This window comes from Rhododendron vialii, chromosome 1a, assembly GCF_030253575.1.
Source record: "Rhododendron vialii isolate Sample 1 chromosome 1a, ASM3025357v1".
Classification (NCBI taxonomy): domain Eukaryota; kingdom Viridiplantae; phylum Streptophyta; class Magnoliopsida; order Ericales; family Ericaceae; genus Rhododendron; species Rhododendron vialii.
The window spans coordinates 17,877,802-17,891,057 of record NC_080557.1 but is presented as its reverse complement, the minus strand read 5'-3'; the positions used below and the strand labels follow the sequence as shown (position 1 = coordinate 17,891,057).

Sequence of the window (13,256 nt, the reverse complement as noted above, 5' to 3'; positions counted from 1 at the left end):
TTTGGTCGAAGTTCCCCACTGTCCGCGAGTGAAATGACCATACTGTCCTTGCCCCATTTTTTTCTCCCAGGGCTTCAGTCTACGTTCACAACAGAAAAACCCGAGCCGCTACTGCTGCCCTCCCTCGTCTCCACAGCCAGAAGTCCCCGTCCCTCTCCCCCTCGCCGCCCTCTCTCTCCCCCTCTCCAGAAGTCGGAACGGGCCTTAACTCGTAGCAGCCGCTACTGTAGCTCGGTGGTCCTGCCGGACGACTGTAGCACTCGCTCCAAGTGAGTTCCCCTCTCTCTATCTCTTTCCCCTTGTCTTCACAAGCATTAGATCTGTGTTTTTTACGGCCTTGTCGCCGTCGTTTGCGTCCGGCGAAGGTAAGAAAGGTTACCCGTCCCTCTCTTGCCTTCTTCGTCTGGTGTAACGATTTTTGGGTTTTCCGGCACCGACGGCGAGGAATGTGGCCGGAATCTCGCACTGTTTTCAGATTACTCCAATTGGGTTTTGATGCTGGATTTTCATATATTGTGTGCGTTTGATTCAAAAGTTTTCATATTGCTCCGTCTGGGTTTTATTTTCAATGTGGATCTTTAGTGTACCCAAATAGAAGTTAAAATCAATAGAGTTTGGCGGTGGTTTTGATTTCGTGAATTTTGGATGTCGGTGGCCGGTGGTTCTTATTTCGATTTTCCAGCTGATTTGGATTGGGATGTCGGTGGTTTTACTGCCAGTTTGTATTGCATGTTTTGGTTGTTGAAGTAATTAGCAGATGGTTAGCTTGATTTTCATTTGTCTACAACTCCATCTTTCCCTCAAACTGGTTCATGTAATTGATTACTTGTTGCTTGTTCTTTTTTCTTTTTTTTTTCATTTTCCTCCAAATGTTGCGTATGAAAGTCATGGGATTGAAATGTAGTTTATACTTTTTCATGGGTACTGCCATCTTATGAAAAGCAACATGTACTTGGTCATCCAGAGTCCATGTGGAAGGACCTTTTGAGATATTAACTTCCCTTTCTGCACATCAAGATACTTCTTATAGAATCATTGCATTGACAAGCATTATGACACCTACTGACAAAGAGAAGAACTCGTTCATATTAGTCACACTTGCATATCAATCCTGCATTGTCCATAGATGTCAATCTGCGTGTTATTTCCTCTGCATTTGACAACATATGAAGCCATATTTGTTAGCTGGAGGTAAGTATTATAGCTTTTGAAGCCTCCGTCATCTGTGTTAATAATTGATATATTGACAAAGACATTGATTATGTTGGTGACCTCCCATATTTTGGAATGAAGAATATTTTTAATAGTGGTAATCTTTTTGCAAGTCACTATGCTGGTAATTTATACGTTATTAAGCCTACGGTCTCAAACGTACGACTATTGACCTTAGGTTAAGTCGTCCTACAAACGTGACTACGTACTAAACAACATAATTTGCTTAGGATGTCATTCAGTCTATTGGAGATGCTCTAAGGGTGCGTTCTTTTCACAAAGAACAGTTTACATAGATATGTACTGTTTTAGTAGTCTACAATTAGATTTTTTAGGGAATCTAATGTCTCTCATACTGCAATATCTCATCATTTAGCAAATGCGAGTTGTTTGGGACTAGTCTGCAAGTCAGTATAATTTGAACAATGTAGTCTTAGACAACTCAACTTCCTGCTATTTCCTCTGCATTAATTTCATTTGGTTTTTGTTATTGGTTCGAAATTGTTATCATGTCATTTTCTTAGTCCGGTTTCAATGTGTCACCGAGCGTTCCTTATCCTGCATTTGTCTAGTACGAGGATAGAGAACTTAAAATTACCATATTGTTACCCCAACATTCTAATTGTCCACAACCTATTTTCCATATTAGAGTCATAACAAATTTCCCAATCACTCCACATGGCTTCCGCTGCGTCCAATGCCACCTCTACATGGCCCACAAGGCTATGCATTTATGGAGTTGGTCCTTACATTCCAAGAAAATCTGGCTCCCGCGCAAAGCACCCTGGCTAGTGGTACTATGACTGCCCTGGTGACCCTGTAAGCCTCTCACTTCTTGTGACCTTCACTTAGGAAAATGATTTAAAGGGTGTTCCACTTTCTCAAAAAAGGAACTTTTAGAAGAAAAAAAAAAGGGTCATTTAAAGCTCAAATATAATAAAAATGGAAAATAATTTTTTAATTTTTTTGCACCATTTAAAAGATTTCAATGAGATCTATCAAACAAGTTCACCATTGTAGGAAAATTATTTACGTAAACATGATTTTTGAGCTTAAAATTGCCTTCTTTTTCTAAAAGTTACTTTTTTTAAAAAGCGGAACACCCCCTTAAACAATCTTTGTTGTGACCTTTTATTTGTTTATTTTCTGAGTAGCCTTGCCGGGAGTGGAATGGTTGGTGCAATGAAAGTATTCCGAATGTCGCCCATTCTCAAGATGATAGGTCATTCCATTTCACGAAGTCATCCGAAGCTTACAACTTCAACGGCCAGAACTTAAGTCAATGCATGTTAGCTTTAGAAAATGCCGTCCGGACCTTAATGCTTATTGGAATTGTAATTTGTGTCCTACTACTTGTTGCCCTACTGCGTATGCCATTGTAAAAGTTTGGATTAAAAAGTTAAAGTTAACTTAACGAAAGTCTTTAGCCATGCAAATGCGTTCAAATATGCACTAAATTTTAAAATGAAAGACAAGAATTAAGTTAACTCCACTTTTGTAATCCAAACCCACTTGTACTATGTGTTTTCCTATGTACGTTTTTTTGTAATACTCGTACTGCATAAGACCTTGTAATATTGTAGAAATCGATGTCATATTTGGGACTTCTACTGTGTTTCAGATGAATGCATGGGTTTGCTAGTTATGTAAATGTGTTCGGGCACATTATTGTAATCTGAACTTTTGTACCTAAACAACTATGTTGTTTTTTTCCAAAGCATGTCGTCACCGGGAGGTGGACGTGGTAAGGGAATTAGGTCAACCCCCCGCAAAGCCATCTTGCAGCCTTCAGAAGAGCAAAACTTCTCGCAAAACTTCTCACAGGTTTCACCGTGACGACAATTATTGCAGTCTTATGAACAACCACACTTCTCCCATTATTATGACCAGCCAAACTTCGACCAGGCTGCACAAGAAGCCAACTTCTTGCAGTCCTCACAACATACACATACTAGCATGTTGTCACCGAGCGTTGGACGTGGGAGGGGCATGAGGGCAAGCCCCCGTAAGACCTTCTCCCATGCCTCACGACAACCAAACTTCTCTTTGGTCAGGAGCTGGTAGTGGAGCTCCATTGTGGAGTACGTCAAACGTAGGTCTCTTTTGTAATGAAAAGACTGAATATGGGAGTCGTTACGGTGGGACTGGCCACGGGAGTTCGTCCAATTAGTGCGGTGGGTTTCAGAATGAAGGTACCGAAGATGGGGGTGAATATGGTGCAAGTGAAACGGAAGAGGAGGATCCCATGGAAACCGACGAAAGTTTGTTCCTTGAAGATGAAGATGATGTTCCTGAACATGTCGCACACGCTGTCTACGAGAAAGATGTGCAATATCTTGAAATGCTTAAGAATCATGCACTTCAATACGTCCCAGTTGAGATTGTGAGGATACCGTACCATACGTCTACACACAACGGTTTTGATTGGGTGATGTCAGTCTTAACTTGCCCAAATGCTAGAAGGTGTCCTGAGAACTTCTCCATGACAAGCGAAGTTTTCGTGAAGCTATGCGAGGAATTGGTTTTCAAATACGGCTTCCACACAATACGAAGACATGCAATCGGAATTTTTGAGAGCCTCACAATGTTTTTATGCATATTGCGTGGATGCTCCATAAAACTCGTGGGGGAGTTATTAAACCATGGGCAGGCTACCTGTTCAAGGCAAATCAATAAAGTATTGGTTTGTGTGACGCGTATGGCCAAAGAAGAGATTCAACCGCGCGATAATCACCCACATTCTTACTTGTCACATAGACCTCAGTATAGACATTTCATGGTAAGTTAGAAGGCTATATATTAATTTGCCGTACTTTGGTAATGTTAAGAAAAAAAACCATATAGTATTTGACGTCACCCCAGTATACTAATGTGTTATGTACATCATTCCCAGGATTGCATTGGGGCGATGGATGGTACGCATGTATTTTGCAACCCGCCGCCGAAAGATGCCACAAAATATTTTGGTCGCAAGGGTGGCCACACGATGAACATAATAGCCATTTGCGATTTTGATCTCTGCTTCACATTTGCCTCAGCTGGATAGGAGGGATCGATGCACGATTACCACGTATTCAGAGAATGTGTTTACGGCAGGGGCAAAAATATGTTTCCCCATCCGCCAAACGGTAATGTTGTTGTCCCAGATTTACAAGTTTTTTTCCTAACATTTTTTTGTGAAATGCACAATTACCACCAAGTAATGCTTTGATTATATTTACACGTGATTAGCCCCAACTCATGCTCTGCCCATCAGTAGGCATTTGATGTGTCGTCTTTGAAATAAGGTCATGCCATATTCAGGTAAATACTACTTGGTGGACAGTGGCTATCCAAATAGCGACGGATATCTCGCACCATACAAAGGCTACACGTACCACCTAGAAGACTTTAGGCGTTCACGAAAACGGCATATGGATCCGTACGAATATTTTAATAGGTAGCACTCATCACTTCGTTCTGCAATTGAGCGGACATTTGGGGTGTGGAAAAGTCGGTGGAGAATGATGAAGGAGAGCTCAACTTATCCACTTCGCATTCATAAGCTGTTTGTTATTGCTTCCATGGCAATACACAACTACATTATACGGAATTCTATACACGATGACGAATTGGAAGAAGCGATCTGGACGGACGAGAGGTACGTGTTCCAGGATCTGCCAGACATTGATCCCACGTATGCGGCGCAGGAGGACACTGAAGGTTACCTATATCCTCAGTCTGCAAATACTTTGGACATGGAAGTCGTGCGGCACGGCATAATGACAGCCTTGAACAACGATCGGGCAAGTGCTGAACAACCACAACGTCGACGAAGAAATTGACCTGAGGAGTGTTAATTCCCTTTTCCTGGAGAGCACTCCTGTACTTGGGTTATTCTATCGTTTGTACTATTGAAAAATTCATGGTATGGTCAAGCAAATTTTTTTCCCTGCTTCCTACTCAATCCTTTGAAATACATTTGGTCCACCGGAGCCGACGCCCTACTATTATCGGTTTCCGTCTGCACACACTGCATAGAAAGTGATGGATTCCAAACGTTCTGTAATGATTTTTTGCGTTTTAGCAGAAACAACTTATGTATAGTACTGTTCATTGCGCGAAAAAGGTGTTGTTCATTACGCGAAATCACAGAAATTAGTACCTCAAATGTGGTTAAAAGCCTCAAATGTGGTAACAACTAAGATAAAACCATGGAAAAAATGTCTCTGAATAAACCATCCATGGAGATAGGCTTGGAAACCATCTCCGAATTAGGTTGATACATTCTTTGCCTATCTACTGAACAATCTCCCACTAAAATGTACATGAATGCCTAGTTTTTTTTGCTTCTTTGAAGCCTGTATCACAACTACACTCCCGCAACAGGAATATATTCCCCAGAGGCCTCACTCTCCTTAATCAAGCATTCAATAGTGTTCGGTAGGCGAACACATCTGGCTTCTAGGATGAAGCCATATCCCTTCTGAAATCACAAGTGATTCTCGTACAAACCTCATTGAGCCACTATGAGTTGAGAACCTTGGGAACTGGTCGCTTTCGCCCTCCACGACTTACACGGACATGGTAAATCACATAGCCCTAAATAAAGAATTACTTTCGGTAGCCATACAAGAAGTGTTTCAAAACACCAGAAAAAGAAGGAAGAATATAGCACCCTAGTCCCCATCAGCACCCGTTTTTGCCAAGGGAAAATTGGGTTTCTAATGAAATTCAGATGAAAGGCTTGTCAGACGGTCTATGTACTTCATGAGCCTGAATATTTAGATCCTTCCAAAGAGAACCTGAAAAATCCACGCCGGCTTGAACCATGAAATACCAATTACCACAATTAAGTTGACATTGCTTTAACTGTAAAGCATTAAAAAAACTACCACACGCTCCGCAAAAATGTCGTACAACATACAAGTTTGTCACTTTGTCTCACAAACTTTTGGAGCAAACATGTAAGACTTGAGTGTATCAGATATGTACAGGCATATAAAGCATTCCACGTACACTAAAGCTGGAGGAATTAGAATTAAAAACAAAACATACTTAAGAGGACACGTACAGCCGGTACAGGCATTGTAGAAAGTAGACCACCACCATATTTGATACAATCACATATTAAATTTAAAGCCTGAAAATGACCAATCTGTTCATTGTTGGTGTCAATGGGGTTCAAGGCTATCCCCTTAGGCTTGAACACCCCCCTCCCCCCCCCCCCCCCCAAAAAAAAAAACAAAAACAAAAGAAGGCTATGCCCTTGCCTTCTTTTTTGGTGTGTTTTTATAAAGAAATAACTCACCACAAAAAACAAACAGCAAAACCACAAACTAAAATAACTAACAAGAGTTAACGGAAAACATCGGACGCGAACATCAAAACACATCATATACCTGCTTGGCCTTGTAACCCAATCTGTTGGCTTTATCAGGATGAGTAGGGTGTCTGACACGCAAGATGGAAGGAAGCAGGCGATATTCCCAGCACCTCCACCTCAGCAGACACCTCATCAAATCTGATTGCTTCTTCCTCCATATCTCCGAAAAGTAAGCGTAAGCCCCTAACATTATTCCCAAAACAAAAACCAAATTTACTTAACAGATGTCAGACCAAAATGTTTTATAACCGTAGATCAGCATATACATGGTGCTGTACTATCTGAATATTTCTTGTTTCCATGAGCTTGAGCATATCAATATGCAAAACCCAACTACTCAAAAGCAATGACTAACAAGGTATGGAAGCTAGGGATGAGCAACAATCCGAACCTATAGTTGTAGAATTAGAATGCGATTCACCCCACCCTGGGATTTAGTGAAAAAATTACTACCTAACCCGTAAGATCATTTGCTTTATGTATGCTATTCAACACCTCCAACTTCAAAATCATATGTGTTTCCTTGATCAGGACCAATATATACATCTTGTCGGAATCAAGATGCAACATATGATAAACAGCTCAAATTCATAGCTTTACAGAAACAAAAACTTTCCTAATGTATGAACTTGAATTCAGATACGTTCGAAAATTCAGATGTATATGTATACAAAGCCAAGGGCATCAACATTCTAATACATATTGATCTTCGATAACATCGCCACTAATCAGAGCCAAAAGAACTCATACTGACAAGTCACAAACTAAAGGGGAAAAAAAAACAAACCCTAAAACAACCCAAATCCGGTACCATATGAAGCGCACAATGAAAGTAACAAGACCCAAAAGAGGTTCCAGCTTCACGTCAAAGCACGAAGAAAAAATGAAATCATTCATACCATTTATGCAAATCTATGCATATTAGGTGAACAGGCGGAAAAACAAACCAAATCTAGATTTGCAAACAGGGGAAAATACATCCAGAAATGCTTACCCATTGTCTGTTTTTGTTCAAGTAGAGATCTCTCTGAGTCTCTCTCTACTCGTTTGGGCGAGACAAAAAATGAGTGAGGTGAGGGTTTGAAATAGGGCGTCTGCTCTGGGCGTCAAAGAAGAGGGAGGGCGTCTGGGGAAGAAAAGGGAGGGAGGGCGTCTGCGCGTCTGCTCTGTGCGTCAACGAAGAGGGAAAGAAGAGGGAGGGCGTCTGGGGAAGAAGAGGGAGGGAGGGCGTGCGTCTGCTCTGTGCGGCAACGAAGAGAGAAAGAAGACGGAGGGCCGTCTGGGGAATTTATAAGGGGCAATATGGTCATTACGGCTATAAACATTTTAAAAAGGAACAACCGTTTGGAAGAAAGTGGAACGCCCATTCGGTTTTGGTACTGTTCATTACACCAAAAGTTGCTTTGGAAAACGGAAGCAAAACTGGAACACCCCCTAAGTACATTTAACATTGGTTGTAATATATGTCTATGTAGGAGAGAGTTCAATTTTATTTCAATTATATGTACACTCCTTTAATATATAATAATAGAGGTGGTAATCTCAACCCATATTCTCCTTTTTTATTAATCTGTACAAAGCCACCCACTTGTAATCCAACCCAATCCGTCCACATTATATAATGGGTTGATACGTATGGGTTGAACCCATATCAACCCATATTTATATGGATTTAGGTGGGTTAAAAATCGTTTCAAAAAAAAAAAAAAAGGTGGGTTAAAAATGGGTTCAACATGAACTTGACTGAAAAACACAAGTGACTACTTTTCAACCATTTCTAACCACCATTCCTCGAGGAAGGGGATCGATGCAACCAAGAATGATTCCGTCAATACATACCTGTTTATTAGTACAAGTATTTATAGTTACAACCGATATATAGCTTATTAATTTACTTACAAAATCATGAAGATTGTTTGCTTGTAATTATAAATAATTACGTGGGACGGAACAAGGATTTTGTACACGTGGGGGCCGAACTATGAACAACAAAAATTTAAAATTTCAAGGTTCGAGAATCTAAAGGATTCAAATGTCTAAATAACACCACATACAAAACACAATATCTAACAAACAAAAAACAAATATTGGTATATCAATACTAGTAGTAGAAGCTGGCGATGAAGTCTCACCAGCATTTTCCTCTGGTATGTCAATTTTTTCGATTGTTGGCATATCGATAGTTGTTGAAGCCAGCAATGAGATCTCACCAGCATTGACCTCTGAAATTGAACAATTTGGAGTTTTTTTTTTGAAATACCCATCAATGGTAGACACCATTCTCATATCAATAAACTACAAATACAAAACAAACATATCTTTTTTTAGTACAAATCAGGTGCGACATGTGAGAGATAGCCAGTTCAATGCTCTGATAAAAATATTGCAAAGATCGGAGCTTTATAGTTTATACAACTAATACAAATATATTAAAATCCAAACTGGTCCAGACTCCAAAGGAAGAGAGAGGGGGGGAATTACCTGCGGTCTAGAGACTCCAAAGCCAGAGGTGAGACTTGAGAGAGAGCAGAGGTGGGTGCTCCTACTTTATCGTGAGAGAGAGAGCCGGTCGTCTGCGTAAAGCCCTAAATTATTTTTTGTAACTGTTCAAGCATCTCGATTGTATTTGCCGGCTAAAAAAACCCTAATTTATTCTAGGGTACAATTTCAAAGTGGGGGCTCATGTGGTCTTTGGTTCTACTGTTCTAGGCTTCAAACACGTTTTTAGTTTCAGAGTGGGGGCCACCCATGTTGTTTCTAGTCTCTTTCTCAAAGTCCAACCTGGGGGACCACCAGGCACCATGAGTACAATATTTATAAATAAATAAATAATCCAGAAAACACGTGGTGGCCATGGCCCCCATAAGCCTTCATTTACCTCCGTCTCTGAGACGGAATTTGAAACTATTAATCTTATGATGTTCATTCAGCAGCTTAATCTTTCTGTAGGGGAGCGATCTCTCTTGCTGAGTGAAATGATCAAGTCACTAGCCACTAGGCCACATTCTTTCCATCCGTATAACTCCCTTTTGTGTTATGGTATCTTTTTAGGCGTCCCCCAAACTCGGAACAACTGTCTGGATGCATCAATAGGTCATCACCTTTGTCTGACCGCTTTCATTCTCTAAGCTTAAACTTTACAACGTCATCACCTTTGTCTAACGTGTTTCTATTCTTAAACTTGAAAGATTTATCACCTCGTTTTCCATGGAATATCTTAAATAAAATTATAATATTTTCTCAACATAAAATCATGCTACTTTTGTAAAGAAAACTCATGTAACTAAAGTATAAGTATCTCACCTTGAAACTTTGTGAGTGTAGTGAAGACTTAATTCGTACCATTGCTAAACTCCAGATGACGTGGTGGTAGCTCAACGCTGAAAAATAAAGCACGGCAGAAACACTCCCTCTTTCCTTCTTCTATTTCTCTTCTTTTACCTTATTGTTAACACCAATTAATCCAACCTTCCTTTGCCGTATTAGTGCTGGTAGGTAAAACACTAACTATTTTCTTTTTCTCTTTAAACTTATCGAAAGGGGTAAAATTCTATTCATATGCTTCTTGAATTACCATAATCTTGACACCTAACTTATGAAGTGTCATAATCCCAAGCTTAATGTGGCAAGCCTATATATATTACATGGCAAAGCTATAATTATGAGGTATCCAAGCTCCCTCCATCCCATAATGTTTGTCCGGTTTGCAAAACGGGGATGTAAAAATAATGTAATTTTTGCAAGAAAAATTTAAATTTTTTCCAACAAGATATCGATGAGTTCTTTTAATTTATGAAAAAAATTTGAATTTTTTCTTGAAAGAAATGTATTATTTTTGAGTCCTCGTTTTGTGGACCAGACAAACGTTTTGAGACAGCGGTAGTATATCTATGATATGGCACCCTACTTTCTCTAGAAATAAGTAGAATTTTCTCTTTTTCTTCTTCTCTTTTTTTTCAAAGTTATTACGTACCACTGTATATATACTCATGATATTTGTTACCTTCTAAGTAAAGTGTCTAATTATCATTATTATTATTTTCTTTTTATGCTTACAAAATGTGAAAATATTCCCAATTCTTATTCCGAAATAAAACTAAATAATTTTACGTGTCAGCTCCTATATTGTGTTTACATTTAATCGAGTTGCGTATGAATTTCGGGTCGGGGTGTTACAAATCCATTTTTGATATCTTCCCCAAAGCCACGTGGGATCGATCAGTGTATATACAAAACAAAGGTGTCCTCAATTATCACATAACTGAGTTTGATGAGGGCTATTTACTCCTCTCAACAGCTACAGTTAATGTACGTATATTATTTCATTCATACTCATTTCTCCATAAAATGATTTGAACTCCATCGAAGATCCAAGTGATTATGTGTACTTTTGTAAGAAAAAATTGGTAGAAATCTTGAGACTAGAGCTCAAACACTAAACACCTCTTGGGCCTTTAATTAGGGTGAATACCTAGGGAATCTCTTAGTTATTTGCAATTAAAGTTCCAACTTGGTAATTCATGCTTCTCTTCAATAGAATTTCATAATTCTTGAGTTGAATTCCACTCTTAAATATTAAATTCCATGTCTTTTATAGTTGAATTCAAGATAAAGTTAGGTATTAGGTAAGTTGATGTTCAGTGGATCTCAATTTTTATGTAATTTTTCAATCGTAAACTTCGAATTAGGTTTTGGTTCCTTCCTACAATATAAGTAGACTCAAAGCTTGTTTTTTTGTCACTGAAATCACTCAAAACCATTAAGAATTCAATTTATAGTGAATTTTTAAAATCTGGGTTGCAACTAGGGAATCCGTTTTTAGATAAATTCGCGAACCAACTGTATTTTCTCAATTTTTCATCCTTAGGATTCAAATTTGACATGGGTTCCTTCACAACTTTTAAAGTACATCTTGTTTTGCAACTTTTGACCCTAAAATCATTGGAAAATGTTAAAAGTACGATTTTATTGTGATTTTTCAAAGTCGGACTGTCCTATGATATTTCCTGTTAAAAATAATCATCGGTTTGTCTTCCTGGGATGAATCTATTTGGAGTTTTGATTTCCAATATTTGTTTGGGAATATTTTTGTGAGTTAGCTATCTTTAAGTCCTGGTTTTTGCTCTTTTTGAATCTCAATTGAATTAGTTATGATTTAGTTTGGGTTGAATTGAACTTAAACACTTTTATGATATTATATAGAGCATAAATAAGATCATTGATTATTGTCTAAACATGTTTCCATTTGATTGAATGTTATAGGAAGCTCGGGTTAACATGTGGACCGAGATGAGTGATTTATTCCTAAATTACATGAATTTTATACAATGTTTCGATTCAAGGCTCTATTGAACATGTTTTATACTTTGAGTTGAACTCCATGAAAATCAATGAAAGGTAGATATATTTTTCTATCTAGTAAAGACATCCCTACTACGTGACATATATACGCTATGGGTAATGCTAAGAAGTCGAACATTATTCACTAGTTATACAGACTATGGAGAATGTGCTTTATAAAAGTTATGCTTCTATGATTGAATCTCTATGAAATGTCTTTTACCATTTCCATGGAAAGCTTGTAAATTATATATTGGTCACTAATACAAGCTTTAGCTTATGTATTTTCTCCACATTTTAAGTGATGAAGATTAAAGTGTCAATGTGGACTCTTTTTGTGTGGATAGACTATAGGTAGAAGACTTGTACTTTTATCGTAGATAGTAAAGCTGTACTTTTGAGACTTGTATGTTTGTAATTATTTTGTAAGACATGTAAAAGGCACAACTCTTAGAGGTTAACAAGAAAATTTATGTAAATAATCTGTTGTATAATATGGTAATGTAAGTTTGTTTGTTTCAATTGAATCTATGTTTTGTCCATTTGGTTATTGCTTATAAGATGATTATTTCTTGAATGGCTTTGGACGAGCAAAGGTCATGACAATTAGGGCGGATGAGTTTTGCCCCTAGTAAAAAGGTGGGTAAAAAATAAACCCCCAGTCCGACTTAGGTTGGTTTAGAGAAAAAGGCTGATGAGTTCCATTTGGCTATCCAAATAAGAGGAAATAAGTCTCATCAAGCCCTCATTCCCCCGGATATTCTTATCCACCTCGCTAATCCTCAATCCAATTGGGCCCCTACTATCTTATCCACCCTTAATATTTAATCCACCCAAAACTCATCCCACATCCAATCAGCTCGTCCCTATATAAAAAATGATAGGATCCATCAAACTGTCCATGAAACAATCTGGATAGTCTTGTTTAAAGTGAATTTGGACCATCAAGATTGTTTCATGGACAGTTTCATGGATCCAGTGTCATGGACTGTACCGGGTCTCTTCCTACAAAACCTATTTCGCGAGACCCAGATCTTCTGTCTGAAATTGCCTGTCCAGTCCTCTATCCCACACTTCTCCTTATGCCACATTTTCACTCCAAACACCCATTAACATCCCTTTAACTTTTCCAACCCCACGTTAACTTCCTCCTTAACACTATTACATACGGACGAAACTTCCCTTTTACGGTTAACCTTTTTATTTTTGGCGTGAAAATTTGTGGAGGCAAAAGTCTTAGTCTATTCATTTAGGATTTTTTTCGTCCACCTTTGGCACTTACGTATTAAGAGAGGAAAATACAAAGAAGAGGAGAAATAGAGGAGGGAGAAAACAAAGC

General features: G+C 38.6%; 3 protein-coding genes across 4 annotated transcripts; 2 read left to right on the top strand and 1 right to left on the bottom strand.

Moving 5' to 3' along the window:
* The first annotated feature begins 1,453 nt into the window (after window positions 1–1,453).
* LOC131328996 (uncharacterized) lies at window positions 1,454–3,205 on the top strand. The gene is made up of 3 exons (XM_058362003.1): window positions 1,454–2,031; window positions 2,367–2,434; window positions 2,931–3,205. Exons 1-3 carry the CDS (start codon window positions 1,910–1,912, stop codon window positions 3,203–3,205), a joined length of 465 nt encoding a protein of 154 aa, XP_058217986.1. The 5' UTR covers window positions 1,454–1,909.
* Window positions 3,206–3,232: 27 nt separating this feature from the next.
* On the top strand, window positions 3,233–4,979 carry LOC131328985 (uncharacterized). The gene is made up of 4 exons (XM_058361992.1): window positions 3,233–3,304; window positions 3,398–3,991; window positions 4,106–4,228; window positions 4,688–4,979. The coding sequence occupies exons 1-4, from the start codon at window positions 3,233–3,235 to the stop codon at window positions 4,754–4,756; spliced, it is 858 nt and encodes a 285-aa protein (XP_058217975.1). The 3' UTR covers window positions 4,757–4,979.
* Window positions 4,980–5,370: 391 nt separating this feature from the next.
* Window positions 5,371–7,657, bottom strand: LOC131317800 (large ribosomal subunit protein eL15-like). Of its 2 annotated transcripts, none has more exons than XM_058347458.1 (3): window positions 7,572–7,657; window positions 6,594–6,760; window positions 5,371–5,793 (listed from the first exon to the last, which is right to left on the bottom strand). In XM_058347458.1, the coding sequence occupies exons 1-3, from the start codon at window positions 7,573–7,575 to the stop codon at window positions 5,719–5,721; spliced, it is 246 nt and encodes an 81-aa protein (XP_058203441.1). In that variant the 5' UTR covers window positions 7,576–7,657; the 3' UTR covers window positions 5,371–5,718. The 2 variants fall into 2 exon arrangements, with proteins under 2 accessions (XP_058203441.1, XP_058203433.1); XM_058347450.1 differs by having other exon boundaries at window positions 6,594–6,793; window positions 7,572–7,652.
* Window positions 7,658–13,256: the final 5,599 nt, after the last annotated feature.

Coding starts and splice junctions, on each gene's coding strand:
- LOC131328996 (XM_058362003.1), top strand. CDS start 1,910: ATGCCACCTCTACATGGCCCACAAGGCTATGCATTTATGGAGTTGGTC. Junction 2,032..2,366: donor ATGACTGCCCTGGTGACCCT/GTAAGCCTCTCA, acceptor TTTTCTGAGTAG/CCTTGCCGGGAGTGGAATGG. Junction 2,435..2,930: donor GCCCATTCTCAAGATGATAG/GTCATTCCATTT, acceptor TTTTTTCCAAAG/CATGTCGTCACCGGGAGGTG.
- LOC131317800 (XM_058347450.1), bottom strand. Junction 5,794..6,593: donor TGGGTTACAAGGCCAAGCAG/GTATATGATGTG, acceptor TTCTTTATTTAG/GGCTATGTGATTTACCATGT.
- LOC131328985 (XM_058361992.1), top strand. CDS start 3,233: ATGCCTCACGACAACCAAACTTCTCTTTGGTCAGGAGCTGGTAGTGGA. Junction 3,992..4,105: donor CTCAGTATAGACATTTCATG/GTAAGTTAGAAG, acceptor CATCATTCCCAG/GATTGCATTGGGGCGATGGA. Junction 4,229..4,687: donor TAGCCATTTGCGATTTTGAT/CTCTGCTTCACA, acceptor AATTGAGCGGAC/ATTTGGGGTGTGGAAAAGTC.